Consider the following 13,272-nt stretch of genomic DNA (forward strand, 5'->3'; position numbering starts at 1 on the left):
GGTCAGTTGCTTTGTAATGTGTTTTTCATTTTGTTTCTTGTCAACAATACAAACTCTTAAAATATGAAGATCATACAGCTTCTGAACTAACTGGAAGCCTCACTCTGACATGAAGTACGTCAAGCGAGAAGTTGATCACCGCTTAAATATACACAATTGTTGCTAGCAAGTCTCGAATAACAGTAAAAACAATAACAATGCAAATGTAAATATTTTTACTCACTCCTTTTTAATCCTGTTGGGCACAGGGTCAAAATCTGAGTACTCGTAGTCCACTTCATCCTTATCCATTGTGCTGCCTCTTCTTCAAACAGTTCCAAAGTTTGCACCGGGGGGGACTTGGTGCCACAATTTCGAAGAGGCACACAGCTGCGACAGCGAGGGGGATAACCTATGCCAAGTCCCAAGTTTTGCCTCCTCGCTGCTGAGCGTAGGGTCAGCTAGGGCTTAGGTGTTGTGGTCCTGTGAGTTCATGTGACAGCTCCTGGCTGCGCCTCCACCCTGCAAAGGCCTTTTTTCAACAGAGGGTTACCATCACACTGGGAGCCTGGGGAGAGAGTGAGGGGGTAAAGGGGTTAAGGTGGTGAGGGTAACAGCATGTGTGTGAAAGGAGGGAAACAGTAGAGATGTGGGCAGCCAATCTGGAAGGCCACCTGCTGCTTACTGGGATTCCATCTACTTGTGAGGTTGTGCTGGACATGTTGCTGTAGTCAGGTGTGCTCTGGTATAAAACTATAGCTGGGAGCATGCGGGTTGGATTAAGGGGATAAAGACCGCTTATGTGGACTTCCATGATGATACCTGAAAAATGTGTTTTCTTTAAATCATGAGAACCAATAAAAGGATAATGGTATACAGGTTCACCTTTCTTACGCCTTGTCTACATTAAGACGGATAACTCCTTGAACAAAAAAACATTTAGCCTAAGCCCCGTGTCAGCCACACTAACCCATCGTTTAAGGTTCCCCTCCTTGAATATTTTTTTACATGGGTAAGTGCGCCGTGTATTTCTTGAATCTCCGGCTCTTAGGAAGGAACTCATCTTTGACTTCAGCAAAAATGCTGCAGACCCCACCCCCTCTACATCAACGGCGAGGAGGTGGAGAGAGTCAACTCCTTCAAGTTCCTCGTCACCCTCATATCTGCTGACCTGTCCTGGACCCAAAATACAACTGCGGTCATCCGGAAGGCCCAGCGGAGACTCCACTTCCTGAGGGTGCTGAGGAAGAACAGACTGGAGAGACAGCTGATGGTGACCTTCTATCGCTCGGCTGTCGAGAGCCTGCTGACGTACTGCATAACAGTGTGGTACGCCAGCTGCACTGAAGCAGACACACAGGCGATTCAGAGGGTCATAAAGTCTGCAAAAAAAATCATCGGCAGTCCCCTCCCCTCCCTGAAGGATTTACACGACTCCCGTTCCTCAAGAAAGCAAAAAACATCACCAAAGACAGCACACACCCTCCCTGGCTTCCACCTGTTCAACCTGCTACCATCAGGCAGGCTCTACAGGTGCATCAGAGCCAGAACAAACAGGCTTAGAAACAGCTTCTTTCCCAGAGCTGTCACCATGTTGAACTCTAACTTATAATAATAATAATTCACCCCTATATAAATCCTGCCCTAATACCTTACTGTGCAATACTACCCTTCGAGTGCAATACGTCCGACAATGATTGTTATTTATTACTTCAGTACTCTTGTCTTGTTCTGTATATTGTACAGTATTTTGTATTTCTATAGTGTTTTGTATATTGTACAGGATTGCTTATTATTTTTATTGGATAGTAGTCTGTTTATTTCAATTGTTAGTGTTTTCCTTTATTACCTCTTGTGTTATCTATTTTACCCCATATTTATTCCCACTACCGCACCTTAAATTGGAGTCTTTAATCTCGTTATATGCAAATATAATGACAATAAAGTCCATTCTATTCTATTCTATTGTATGGACTCATTGATCGTTTAAAAACTGATTTCGGAGAGGAAGTGACGCCAGCAAGACCGCGCCCCACACAGGAAGTGACGTCAAAAAGAACACGCCACAGCCAGCTTCATAACCAGCGGTATCATAACTCGGAGGTAACCACTGAAAAGATGGAGGCGAGTCATCCAGACATGCTGTGTTTCTTCTTCTTCTACATGTACAGACGCTTGTAGAAATCACACATGAAAACCCTTAAGATAAGGAAACGCGTAAATTGCGGCTATTTCGGATACAACACATCTCAGACGACAACATAGCAATGTTGAGCGACGATTTTGGATAAGGCCTGGAAGAACGGCAGCCTGGTGGGATATGTTGTGTGTTGGGCCACAGGAACAGCAAAGAAACTTTCGAATGTCCAGTTCAGCTGTGATTCTACTTAGCAAAAAACTGTGCCCCTTTGTCAAAGGGGAGACAACAAGAATGCAGGCTCCCGTGGACAAGAGAAAACTACGGAAAACAGCAAATGCATTTGGACTGGCAAAGCAGACTATCAGTTATTGTCTGCAATGTATGTCGAGCGATTACTCAACGAAGTGGTTGCGGCCGTCAGGTACGACCGACAATTTCAGCCTACAAGCACAGTGTCCTGACCAGATATCTAGATCCCTAGATTGATTGTTGTAAAATGTTCTTTATCACATTGTTTACTTTCACACGTTCATTAAAGACGATTCATGTATGATGGCTCAGGTGTGATTCACTACTATAAGGCTAGTCTAACAGCTGCTGATGGTGAGGCAAGCAAGGTTTACTGTTAAAAGAAGTGTGGCAATAGGCTACATTGAAACACAGGGATACACTCCCAGGTCAGAGGTGACTATGAAGCACTCATTTTTTTTCCCGCGCATGCGTACTAGGTCGTATTGCGCCGATGGACGTAGGGGTAGGGATCTTAAATGGTGGCATTGTTTGAGTGTGTGGACAAGGATAAGGTTAGGTGGGATATAGCCTGGATAACCTTAGTGTAGAACGGTCCTTAGATTGAAAAAAAACAACAACTACACACCTTGATAAACATCAATGAAAGAGTTCATTCAACTTGACTCTTTATCATCAGCAGATGATAAAGTGTCAACTTGGACTCTTATTGTGCATAACAAGTGCACTAAAACTGTAAATTGTAAGAGCAAACAACTTAGCACTAATTAAACCAAGTAAAGAGGTCAGAGACAAGATGGGCAACCACAGCTCTTGAGCATTAAAGCTACAGACACACAAAACTTGTTGTTCACAGTTGGGCTTACTAAGGCTGTCTACATGGGACAAAGCTTAAGTCAGAATGGTAAAGTTTTGTATTGTTCCGGCAGTTCATCCATGTGGCAACAGAGTTCTGAAAAATTACGTTTTGAGAACCTGTTGTCATATGGAGAAGTAAACCACTACTTTATGAGAACAATAAACAAGAGATGACCCTATATGCAACCATTGCTAATAAAATTGCAGATGACTCCAAGTTGACCATATTTTGTTGTCCTGTCATTTAATGTAGGGATTTAACAATATGATTTTAATCAAGGTTCGGGTTAATTATCATGATTGTTTAATGTGCTCAAAAAGTACTCATACAGACTGAAATGTTTTAACTAAGTGTAATCTAAAAACATTAAACAGAGGTGAGCTGTATATTTTCTTGGCTGAAGAAACCTTAAACATTGTTATTCCTCCTGTTATTTTTTGGAGTGTTTAAAAATGTTTATCGTCTTCCATTTTAATTAGTAAAGATTTTAGTGGGTTTTTTCTTTAAAAATAAAGACAACATGGGTGTTGTGCGCTTCACTTTCTGTTTATGTGAGTTCACTTCCTGTTGTAGACACCTGGTTGTCTAGATCAATCACTCTGTACAAAAAGAGCACAGCTTGTGAATAGCTTAGTTGCTCAGAAAGCTAATGTGTTTATACGCGTTGAGATTGGCATATTACTCTTCTTTAAGGGAAAAAGACGTTAATGTCTCCTTCATTCATGATAGCATTTAAGCTAGTTAGCGATCTAACACTAGCCGATCCATGATTTTATTAAAAGTGCGGTTATACATCACGGTTTTATGGAAATGTTGATTTCAAACCGTTATACAGCTGGGGAAAGCCCCAGCATCCCCCGTGACCCCGAGAGGGACAAGCGGTAGAAAATGAATGAATTCCAACAGTTGGGAGATTTACAGTGGTTTATCATTAAGCGCATTAGACGCTTGTTTTTTTGCATTCCTTCTCTTGTATCTTCTTCTTTGAGTTTGTTTGGTGTGTTGCAAAAGACAACTGACTTTGTGTGTCACTCCACAGTCAGTAACGGAAGACACGAAGAGTCACGTCCTTCAATCGTGATTTTTAAATCTGCGGGCTATGATATTTAAACAGGTTATGATATTTAAATTTTTGTATATATATATATATATATATATATATATATATATATATATATATATAAAGAAAAGAATAAAGTGCATCCCAAAAGAAATCACAGCGCTTCAGTTTTTACACATTTTGTTATGTTAGAGCCTTATTCCGAAATGGAATACATGTACTATTGTCCATATAATTCTAAAGACAATACCCCACAAAGACAATGATCAGAGTTTTTGTTTTTTTCAATTTGCAAATTTATAAAAAATCAAAACAATTAAAAATCACGTGTAAATAAGTATTCACAGCTTTGTGGGATATTTTGTCGATCCATGAGGTTGGGTGGGAAGCGTTGGTTTTCATCCAGGATGTCTCTGTACAAGCCATCCCCACAGCATGATGCTGTCACCACTATGCCTCACTGTAAGGGTGGTATTGGCCTGGTGATGAGCGGTGCCTGGTTTTCTCCAAACATGATGCCTGGCATTCACGCTAATGAGCTCAATCTTTGTTTCATCAGACCAGAGCATTTTGCTTGTTTGGTCTGAGAGTTTTTCAGGTGCATTTTGGCAAACTTTCTACCAAGAAATGGCATCAGAGTGGCCACTCTACTAAAAAGGCCTGATTGGTGAATTACTGCAGAGATGGTTGTACTTCTGGAAGGTTCTCCTCTCACCACAGAGGAAAACTGTTGGTCCAAAGGAGGGACCATTGGGTTCTTGGTCACCTCCATGACTAGATTAAGATGAATGCAGCAATGTACAGAAACATCCTGGATGAAAACCAACATTTCCCATCCAATCTGATGGAGCTTGAGAGGTGCTGCAAAGAGAAATGGGTGAAACTGCCCAAAGATAGGTGTGCCAAGCTTGTGGAATTGCATTCAAAAAGACAAAAAATAAGCTTTTTTTGCTGCCAAAGGTGCGTAAACAAAGTATTGAGCAAAGGCTGTAAATACTTATGTACATGTGTTTTTTTAGATTTAATAAATTTGCAAAATTTTGAATCGATTTACAATCAGAATAAATAGTAATTGCGATTCAAATGTGAATCTATTTTTAACACTAATTGTCAGTATCGGAAATTGATGTATTTAATGTAAATTACTTAAAGGCCTACTGAAATGAGATTTTCTTATTTAAACGGGGATAGCAGGTCCATTCTATGTGTCATACTTGATCATTTCGCGATATTGCCATATTTTTGCTGAAAAGATTTAGTAGTGAACATCCACGATAAAGTTCGCAACATTCGGTGTTAAGAGAAATGCCCTGCCTCTACCGGAAGTCACAGACGATGACGTCACACGTGTGATGGCTCCTCACATATTCACATTATTTTTAATGGGAGCCTCCAACAAAAAGTGCTATTCGGATCGAGAAAACGACATTTTCCCCATTAATTTGAGCGAGGATGAAAGATTTGTGTTTGAGGATAGTGATAGCGACGGACTAGAAAAAAAAAGATTAAAAAAAAAACGCAATTGCATTGGGACGGATTCCGATGTTTTTAGAGACATTTACTAGGATAATTCTGAGAAATCCCTTATCTTTCTATTATGTTGCTAGTGTTTTAGTGAGTTAAATAGTACCTGATAGTCAAAGGTGAACGTACACGGGTGTGTTGACGCGCAGTGTCTCAGGGGAGTCGACGGCAGCTTTATGGACGGCACAAGCTCAGCTTTTCTCCGGTAAAAAGCGACTTTTTACCACAATTTTCTCACCGAAACCTGCTGGTTGACATTCCGTCGTGATTCATGTTTGCTTGACCGCTCTGATCCATAGTAAAGTTTCACCTCCAGGAATTTTGAACAAGGAATCACCGTGTGTTTGTGTGGCTAAAGGCTAAAGCTTTCCAACTCCATCTTTCTACTGTGACTTCTCCAATATTAATCGAACAAATTGCAAAAGATTCAGCAACACAGAGCTCCAAAATACCGTGTAATTATGCCGTTAAAGCAGACGACTTTTAGCTGTGTGTGTGTGTGCAGCGCTCATACTTCCTTAAAACCCGTGACGTCTTGCGTACACGTCATCATTACACAACGTTTTCAAAACGAAACTCCCGGGAAATTTAATTTTGTAATTTAGTAAACTAAAAAGGCCGTATTGGCATGTGTTGCAATGTTAATATTTCATCATTGATATATAAACTATCAGACTGTGTGGTGGGTAGTAGTGGGCTTCAGTAGGCCTTTAAAAGTTTGATCACTGTTTAATTGTGTTGAATTAAAGGTTGCCGAACGGCCGTAAGAGGTGCTGTCCCTATGCATTGCGAAGAAAGTTATGATTTATTGTTACTATGGTGACAATGACCGTTTTGAAAGACTGTAACCTTGATTTTCTTTTTCTCCTATGTCCCACTCTCCCTTGTGGAGGGAGTCCGGTCCGATCCGGTGGCCATGTACTGCTTGCCTTAGTATCGGCTGGGGACATCTCTGCGCTGCTGATCCGCCTCCGCTTGGGAAGGTTTCCTGCTGGCTCCGCTGTGAACGGGACTCTCGCTGCTGTGTTGGATCCGCTTTGGATCCATTATTAATTGAACTTTCACAGTATCATGTTAGACCCGCTCGACATCCATTGCTTTCGTCCTCTCCAAGGTTCTCATAGTCATGATTGTCACCGACGTCCCCCTGGGTGTAAGTTTTCCTTGCCCTTATGTGGGCCTACCGAGGATGTCGTAGTGGTTTTTGTTGTGGTTTGTTCAGCCCTTTGAGACACTAGTGATTTAGGGCTATATAAGTAAACATTGATTGATTGATTGATAATTAGTTTTGTTCGTATGTAATGTCTACATTAAATTGTTATAACTGTTGTAAAATAAGTGATGTAGTCTTAGTGCATGCGAGGACCAATTGTGTCTTCCAGTACGGATCGTATAGTGACAAGGCGCATGCACTCTTTCTTCTATAGTTTTGGTGATCCTGATGGCTCTGTATATGTCTTACAGCGCCACATGTAGGTGTAGCATATGTATAACATCAGTTTACTTTGGTGATTTGTTACCATCTGGACGTGGATACTTATTTATCCCACATGTTGTGGACGCTGGTTTTTCCTCGCCATGTGATAGGGCTTTAAGAACTTTGTCTAAATTCTAATATCTAGGCTATATTTACACTTCAAATACACTCAAATACACAACTGTAACACCAATTATACAAAGATAAGAATGCTCAGTTCTGATGACATTGTTATTGATTTAATACTATAGTTTACTATTATGCCAATAGATAGCAATTGTGTTTTTTTCAATGAGAAAAATGATAAACAGAAGGTGAACAAAAATACACATGTATGCCGGTGGAGTTATAAAAGTGGAGCTCAGAAACAGTATGGGGGCGGGAATGGTGACTGACTTAAGTGAAATAAAAGCATGTGAGCATTACAAGGACAGATTGGGGTCAAAGTGCAGATCAACACCCTCCTCCAATTATTTTACTTTTACAATAAGAAGGAATGGTATAAAAGTTTTTAAGTGAGAATGTAAATCATTATGCAAGCTTGCCTACATACACAAAGCTGAATAGAAATCTGTCACTGCAGAAAGTGGAACTGAAACTGTGACTGTTTTGCAACACCACCTCCATGTCAGCATACACCCATTATGGCAGGATTACAGCCACGGTTAGTTTTGAAAGAAACACAACTTTCTCTCTCAGCACTCCTGAGAATCAAATGTTTCTCAAGCACTGTAAGCCACCACACCAAATATGCTCAAGAAGAAAAAAACACCCCCGCAAATAAAGGGGTCAGTGAACAAAGAATGCTTTGAACGCTTCTAATGACATCACACAGAAGCGCTTTGATTTAGCCGGACAGTTTACTTGTATCAGGTTTAGGAAGTAGGTTTAAACAGGCCTTTTCATTGAAATTAAAGCACATGGAAGCCTCAAACATCACTGCATCTGACCAATGGTTATGTTTAGAGAACACAGCAATATGTATTCATGACGACAACAATGAGAATACAACCTCATGCACCTACACCAAAACCATATAAATTTCTAATAAGGAGGGTATAGTTTCACTTTGTGAGCAGCAGAATGAAAATGACAAATCCTAGTTCTGCAATCAAGAAACAAATCCAAAACCGTTATTGTAACATTTTTCAGATTTAGTTAATTGTGCAACATTTTTCGCCATCTTCCAGCAAATAATGAACGGATGTTGGGACACAAATTAGGGTAAATGCAGACAGAATTTTGAAAAAAATATGAATAAAAAAGACAATTTCCCCACAAATCTTGGATGTGATGTTTAGGAAGAACCCATTACATGTAAAATGCAAATCAATGTTTGTAATATTTATACGTTTTCCATTAAATATTTAATGAATTTTAAGACAACATTCAGGCATATGCAGGAGGTGGGTGTACTGAACGTGCATATCATGTTGATTTATTAAAATAACTACCGGTAAGCACAAATTCAATAAACACGAGATCTAAATAGATTAAAAAAACAACTGCATTAATCCGCAAAAAAGAGGAAATGGGTTTTCCTCATCGTTAAAAAATACACATACTTTAAAAAGTAGTTAAAATAAATGTAATTCAATTTAGAACGTTAAAAGAAAGATATTCATTAATCATACGTCTTCTAGACCAGTGGTTCTCAACCTTTTTTCAGTGATGTACCCCCTGTGAACATTTTTTAAATTCCATTACCCCTTAATCAGAGCAAAGCATTTTTGATTGAAAAAAAGAGATAAAGAAGTAAAATACAGCACTATGTCATCAGTTTCTGATTTATTAAATTGTACAACAGTGCAAAATATTGGTCATTTGTAGTGGTCTTTCTTGAACTATTTGGAAAAAAAGAAATAAAAATAACTAAAAACTTGTGGAAAAATAAACAAGTGATTCAGTTATACATAGGAGTAATCATCAATTTAAAGTGCCCTCTTTGGGGATTGTAATAGAGATCCATCTGGATTCATGAACTTATTTCTAAACATTTCTTCAAAAAAAAAAAAGAAATCTTTAACATCAATATTTATGGAACATGTCCACAAAAAATCTAGCTGTCAACACTGAATGTTGCCTCGTTGCATTTCTTTTCACAGTTTATAAACTTAAATTCATATTTTGTTGAAGTATTATTCAATAAATATATTTATAAAGGATTCTTTAATTATTGCTATTTTTAGAATATTTTTAAAAAATCTCACGTACCCCTTGGCATACCTTCAAGTACCCCCAGGAATACGCGTACCCCCATTTGAGAACCACTGTTCTAGACAATAAAAATATACATTGTATTCTATTTATAATTAACAAAGTAAAACATCATGAATTGTTATAAAACATAAGTCAGTTGTAATCAGAACCAAAAATTCTCATGTAAGTGGAGGCTCAACACTTGATTGATTGATACTTTTATTAGTAGATTGCACAGTTCAGTACATATTCCGTATAATTGACCACTAAATTGTAACACCCGAATAAGTTCTTCAACGTGTTTAAGTCGGGGTCCACGTTAATCAATTCATGGTGAATGAATTAATTTGTGCAAGTGTACCTAATGTTGTGGCCCGTTAGTGTACAGAAAAAAGACAGCACAAACGTAAAACGACAAAATAGTCGTAATTCATCCTAAATGCTCGTCTGAGAAAGTTCTGGTCGGCACAGACAAAAACACGACACACCAGTTTGGTATTTTTTCAAAGTGAGTTACTGAGATTAGCAAAGTATGACATCTCAGGTAAATTGATCTCTTGTTTTTCTTTGCTTTTGCTTGAAGGTAGACTCGCCATTGTGCTCCTTTCACGCCCAGAATAAGTATATTTAGTGTGTCTTTGTATGCCATTTCTATCAACAACGTCGACGGAGAAGATACGACAGATTACTCACCAGCCGCCAGCACCTGCGCTGCAAAACCAGGTAGGCGTGGAAACAATTGATTTCAAATGAATAAAAAAATGATACTATTTTGTCTATCAAACCGTTTTAGAGCCACTTTATGGCGGATGAACCACCGTCAGAATAGCAATAGCCTCAGCTGCCATAGTAATGTACTTTCTAATAATTCCCTAATTGTTTTTTTACCATTTGACGAGGGAAGTTTACAACAGGCAGGGTACTATCTAACCTACGCGTCGTATTACTACAATTCCCAGAATGCTCTGCTCCGCATTAGCTTGATTGATTGATTGAGACTTTTATTAGTAGATTGCACAGTACAGTACATATTCCGTACAATTGACCACTAAATGGTAACACCCGAATTAGGGCGGTGCGATATGGCCTTTTTTAACATCTCAGTATTTTTAGGCCATACACGATATATATCTCGATATTTTGCCTTAGTCTTGAATGAACACTTGATACATATACCGTATTTCCTTGAATTGCCGCCCGGGCGCTAATTAATTTAAAACCTCTTCTCACTCCTCCGCTTACCAAAGGCATGCGGTAAAAGTAAGCATGTGCTAATTATATTAAAACCTCTTCTGACTCTGGCACTTACCAAAGGTATGCAGTAAAAAGGTGAGCGTGATGTAAGCTTGGAACTTAAATCCTACTGAATAGCTTTTAATCTTCTTACCTTTATGCGATTTCAAATTACCGGTATTAAAATCAGCCTCCTCCATTTTGAAAACGATGACAGGGGAAGTGTCACTCGTGACGTCACAAGTTTGACCAAGCGGTAATACTAAGCATGCGCTAATTATTTTGGGAAGTGAGTTTGACCCGGCAGTAATTCAAGGCAGGCGCATACTATATACCCGGCGGCAATTCAAGGAAATACGGTAATTGATTTCGAATGAATGAAAAATGGTACTATTTTGTCTATCAAACCGTTTTAGAGCCACTTCATGGCGGATGAACCACCGTCAAAATAGCAATAGCTACAGCCGCCATAGTAATGTACTTTCTAATAATTCCCTAAATGTCTTTTTACCATTTGATGAGGGAAGTTTACAACAGGCAGAGTACTATCTAACCCAGTGGTTCTCAACCTTTTTTCAGTGATGTACCCCCTGTGAACATTTTTTTAATTCAAGTACCTCCTAATCAGAGCAAAGCATTTTTGGTTTAAAAAAAGAGATAAAGAAGTAAAATACAGCACTATGTCATCAGTTTCTGATTTATTAATTTGTACAGTATAACAGTGCAAAATTTTGCTCATTTGTAGTGGTCTTTCTTGAAGTATTTGTAAAAAAAAGATATAAAAATAACAAAAAACTTGTTGAAAACTAAACAAGTGGTTCATCCATCCATCCATCCATTTTCTACCGCTTATTCCCTTTCGGGGTCGCGGGGGGCGCTGGCGCCTATCAGCTACAATCGGGCGGAAGGCAGGGTACACCCTGGACAAGTCGCCACCTCATCACAGGGCCAACACAGATAGACAGACAACATTCACACTCACATTCACACACTAGGGCCAATTTTAGTGTTGCCAATCAACCTATCCCCAGGTGCATGTCTTTGGACAAGTGGTTCAATTATAAATAAAGATTTCTACACATAGAAGTAATCATCAACTTAAAGTGACCTCTTTGGGGATTGTAATAGAGATCCATCTGGATTCATGAACTTCATTCTAAACATTTCTCCACAAAAAAATAAATCTTTAACATTATTATTTATGGAACATGCCCACAAAAAATCTAGCTGTAAATGTTGTAAGCACAATACCAATGGCGCGCAATTTGCAAAACGCGCAACCGCATTTTGCAAATTGAATGTCAAATCAAATCAAATGTTTATTGGATTCATCATTATACAGTGTACATCCACGATTAAACTACTGACTAAACTACTACCAAGTGTGGATTCAGGCCGGGTGGCCTATTTCAAGTTCCAGGTAACACTACATTATTATATGTTATAAATAGTAAACCAAGTTGAGGTAGTAGTTTAGTCAGTAATTTAGTTGTGGATGTACACTGTGTAGTGATGAATCCAATAAACATTTGATTTGATTTGATTTGACATTAAATTTGCCAAATGCGGTTGTGCATTTTGCAAATTGCGCATCATTGGTATTGTGCTTACAACAGTAACACTGAATATTGCATTGTTGTATTTTTTTTCCACAACTTATGAACTTACATTGATATTTTGTTGAAGTATTATTCAATAAATATATTTGTAAAGGATTTTTGAACTGTTGCTATTTTTAGAATATTTAAAAAAAAATCTCATATACCCCTTGGCATACCTTCAAGTACCCCAGGGGCACGCGTACCCCCATTTGAGAACAGCTGATCTAACCTACGCGTCGTATTACTAAAATTCCCAGAATGCTCTGCGCCACATTAGCTTGATTGATTGATTGAAACTTTTATTAGTAGATTGCACAGTACAGTACATATTCCATACAATTGACCACTAAATGTTAACACCCGAATTAGGGCTGGGCGATATGGCCTTTTTTTAATATCTCAATATTTTTAGGCCATGTCGCGATACACGATATATATCTCAATATTTTGCCTTAGCCTTGAATGAACACTTGATACATTTAATCACAACACACTGTTAGCATCACAACAAATGTTTCCCATGCCAGTACCTATCTGCTCGGGGAGGGCGTATGACATTGCACGCGTGACGTATGTAAGAAGGTGCACTTGTTTAAAGTCTCTGTGAGAAGGAGAGACAAGAAAGAGGAAGAAACACATGCAGTTTAATGCCTGCAGCTAAAAGCAACTGCGTGAGAACGTATACTCGAATATCACGATATAGTCATTTTCTATACCGCACAGAGACAACCCGAATACGTTTTTCAACTTGTTTAAGTCGTTCGGGGTCCACATTAATCAATTCATGGTAGCTATTCCTAGCTACTCCTTTGTTTAGCTGTGTTGAAACCCAAAGACTATTTTAAACACAAACTGAAATGTGATTTAGTGATGCAGCTGTTATTTAGATGTTACAATGTTTATTTTCGCTGTACTTTGCGTGTCCAAATACATTACCTAGCTAATGTAAGT

At 38.8% G+C, this 13,272-nt stretch overlaps 1 protein-coding gene across 1 annotated transcript in view; it reads right to left on the bottom strand.

Moving 5' to 3' along the window:
* Positions 1-10,448, bottom strand: part of stra6 (signaling receptor and transporter of retinol STRA6) — a 56,862-nt gene extending 46,414 nt beyond the window's left edge. The window contains exons 1-2 of the mRNA XM_061917108.1: positions 10,181-10,448; positions 224-547 (exon numbers count right to left, since the gene is read on the bottom strand). Coding sequence (XP_061773092.1) covers positions 224-291 — 68 coding nt within the window. The 5' untranslated portion in view covers positions 292-547; positions 10,181-10,448. The remainder of the gene's footprint in view (positions 1-223; positions 548-10,180) is intronic.
* Positions 10,449-13,272: the final 2,824 nt, after the last annotated feature.

This window comes from Nerophis ophidion, linkage group LG12, assembly GCF_033978795.1.
Source record: "Nerophis ophidion isolate RoL-2023_Sa linkage group LG12, RoL_Noph_v1.0, whole genome shotgun sequence".
NCBI classification, from domain to species: Eukaryota; Metazoa; Chordata; class Actinopteri; order Syngnathiformes; family Syngnathidae; genus Nerophis; species Nerophis ophidion.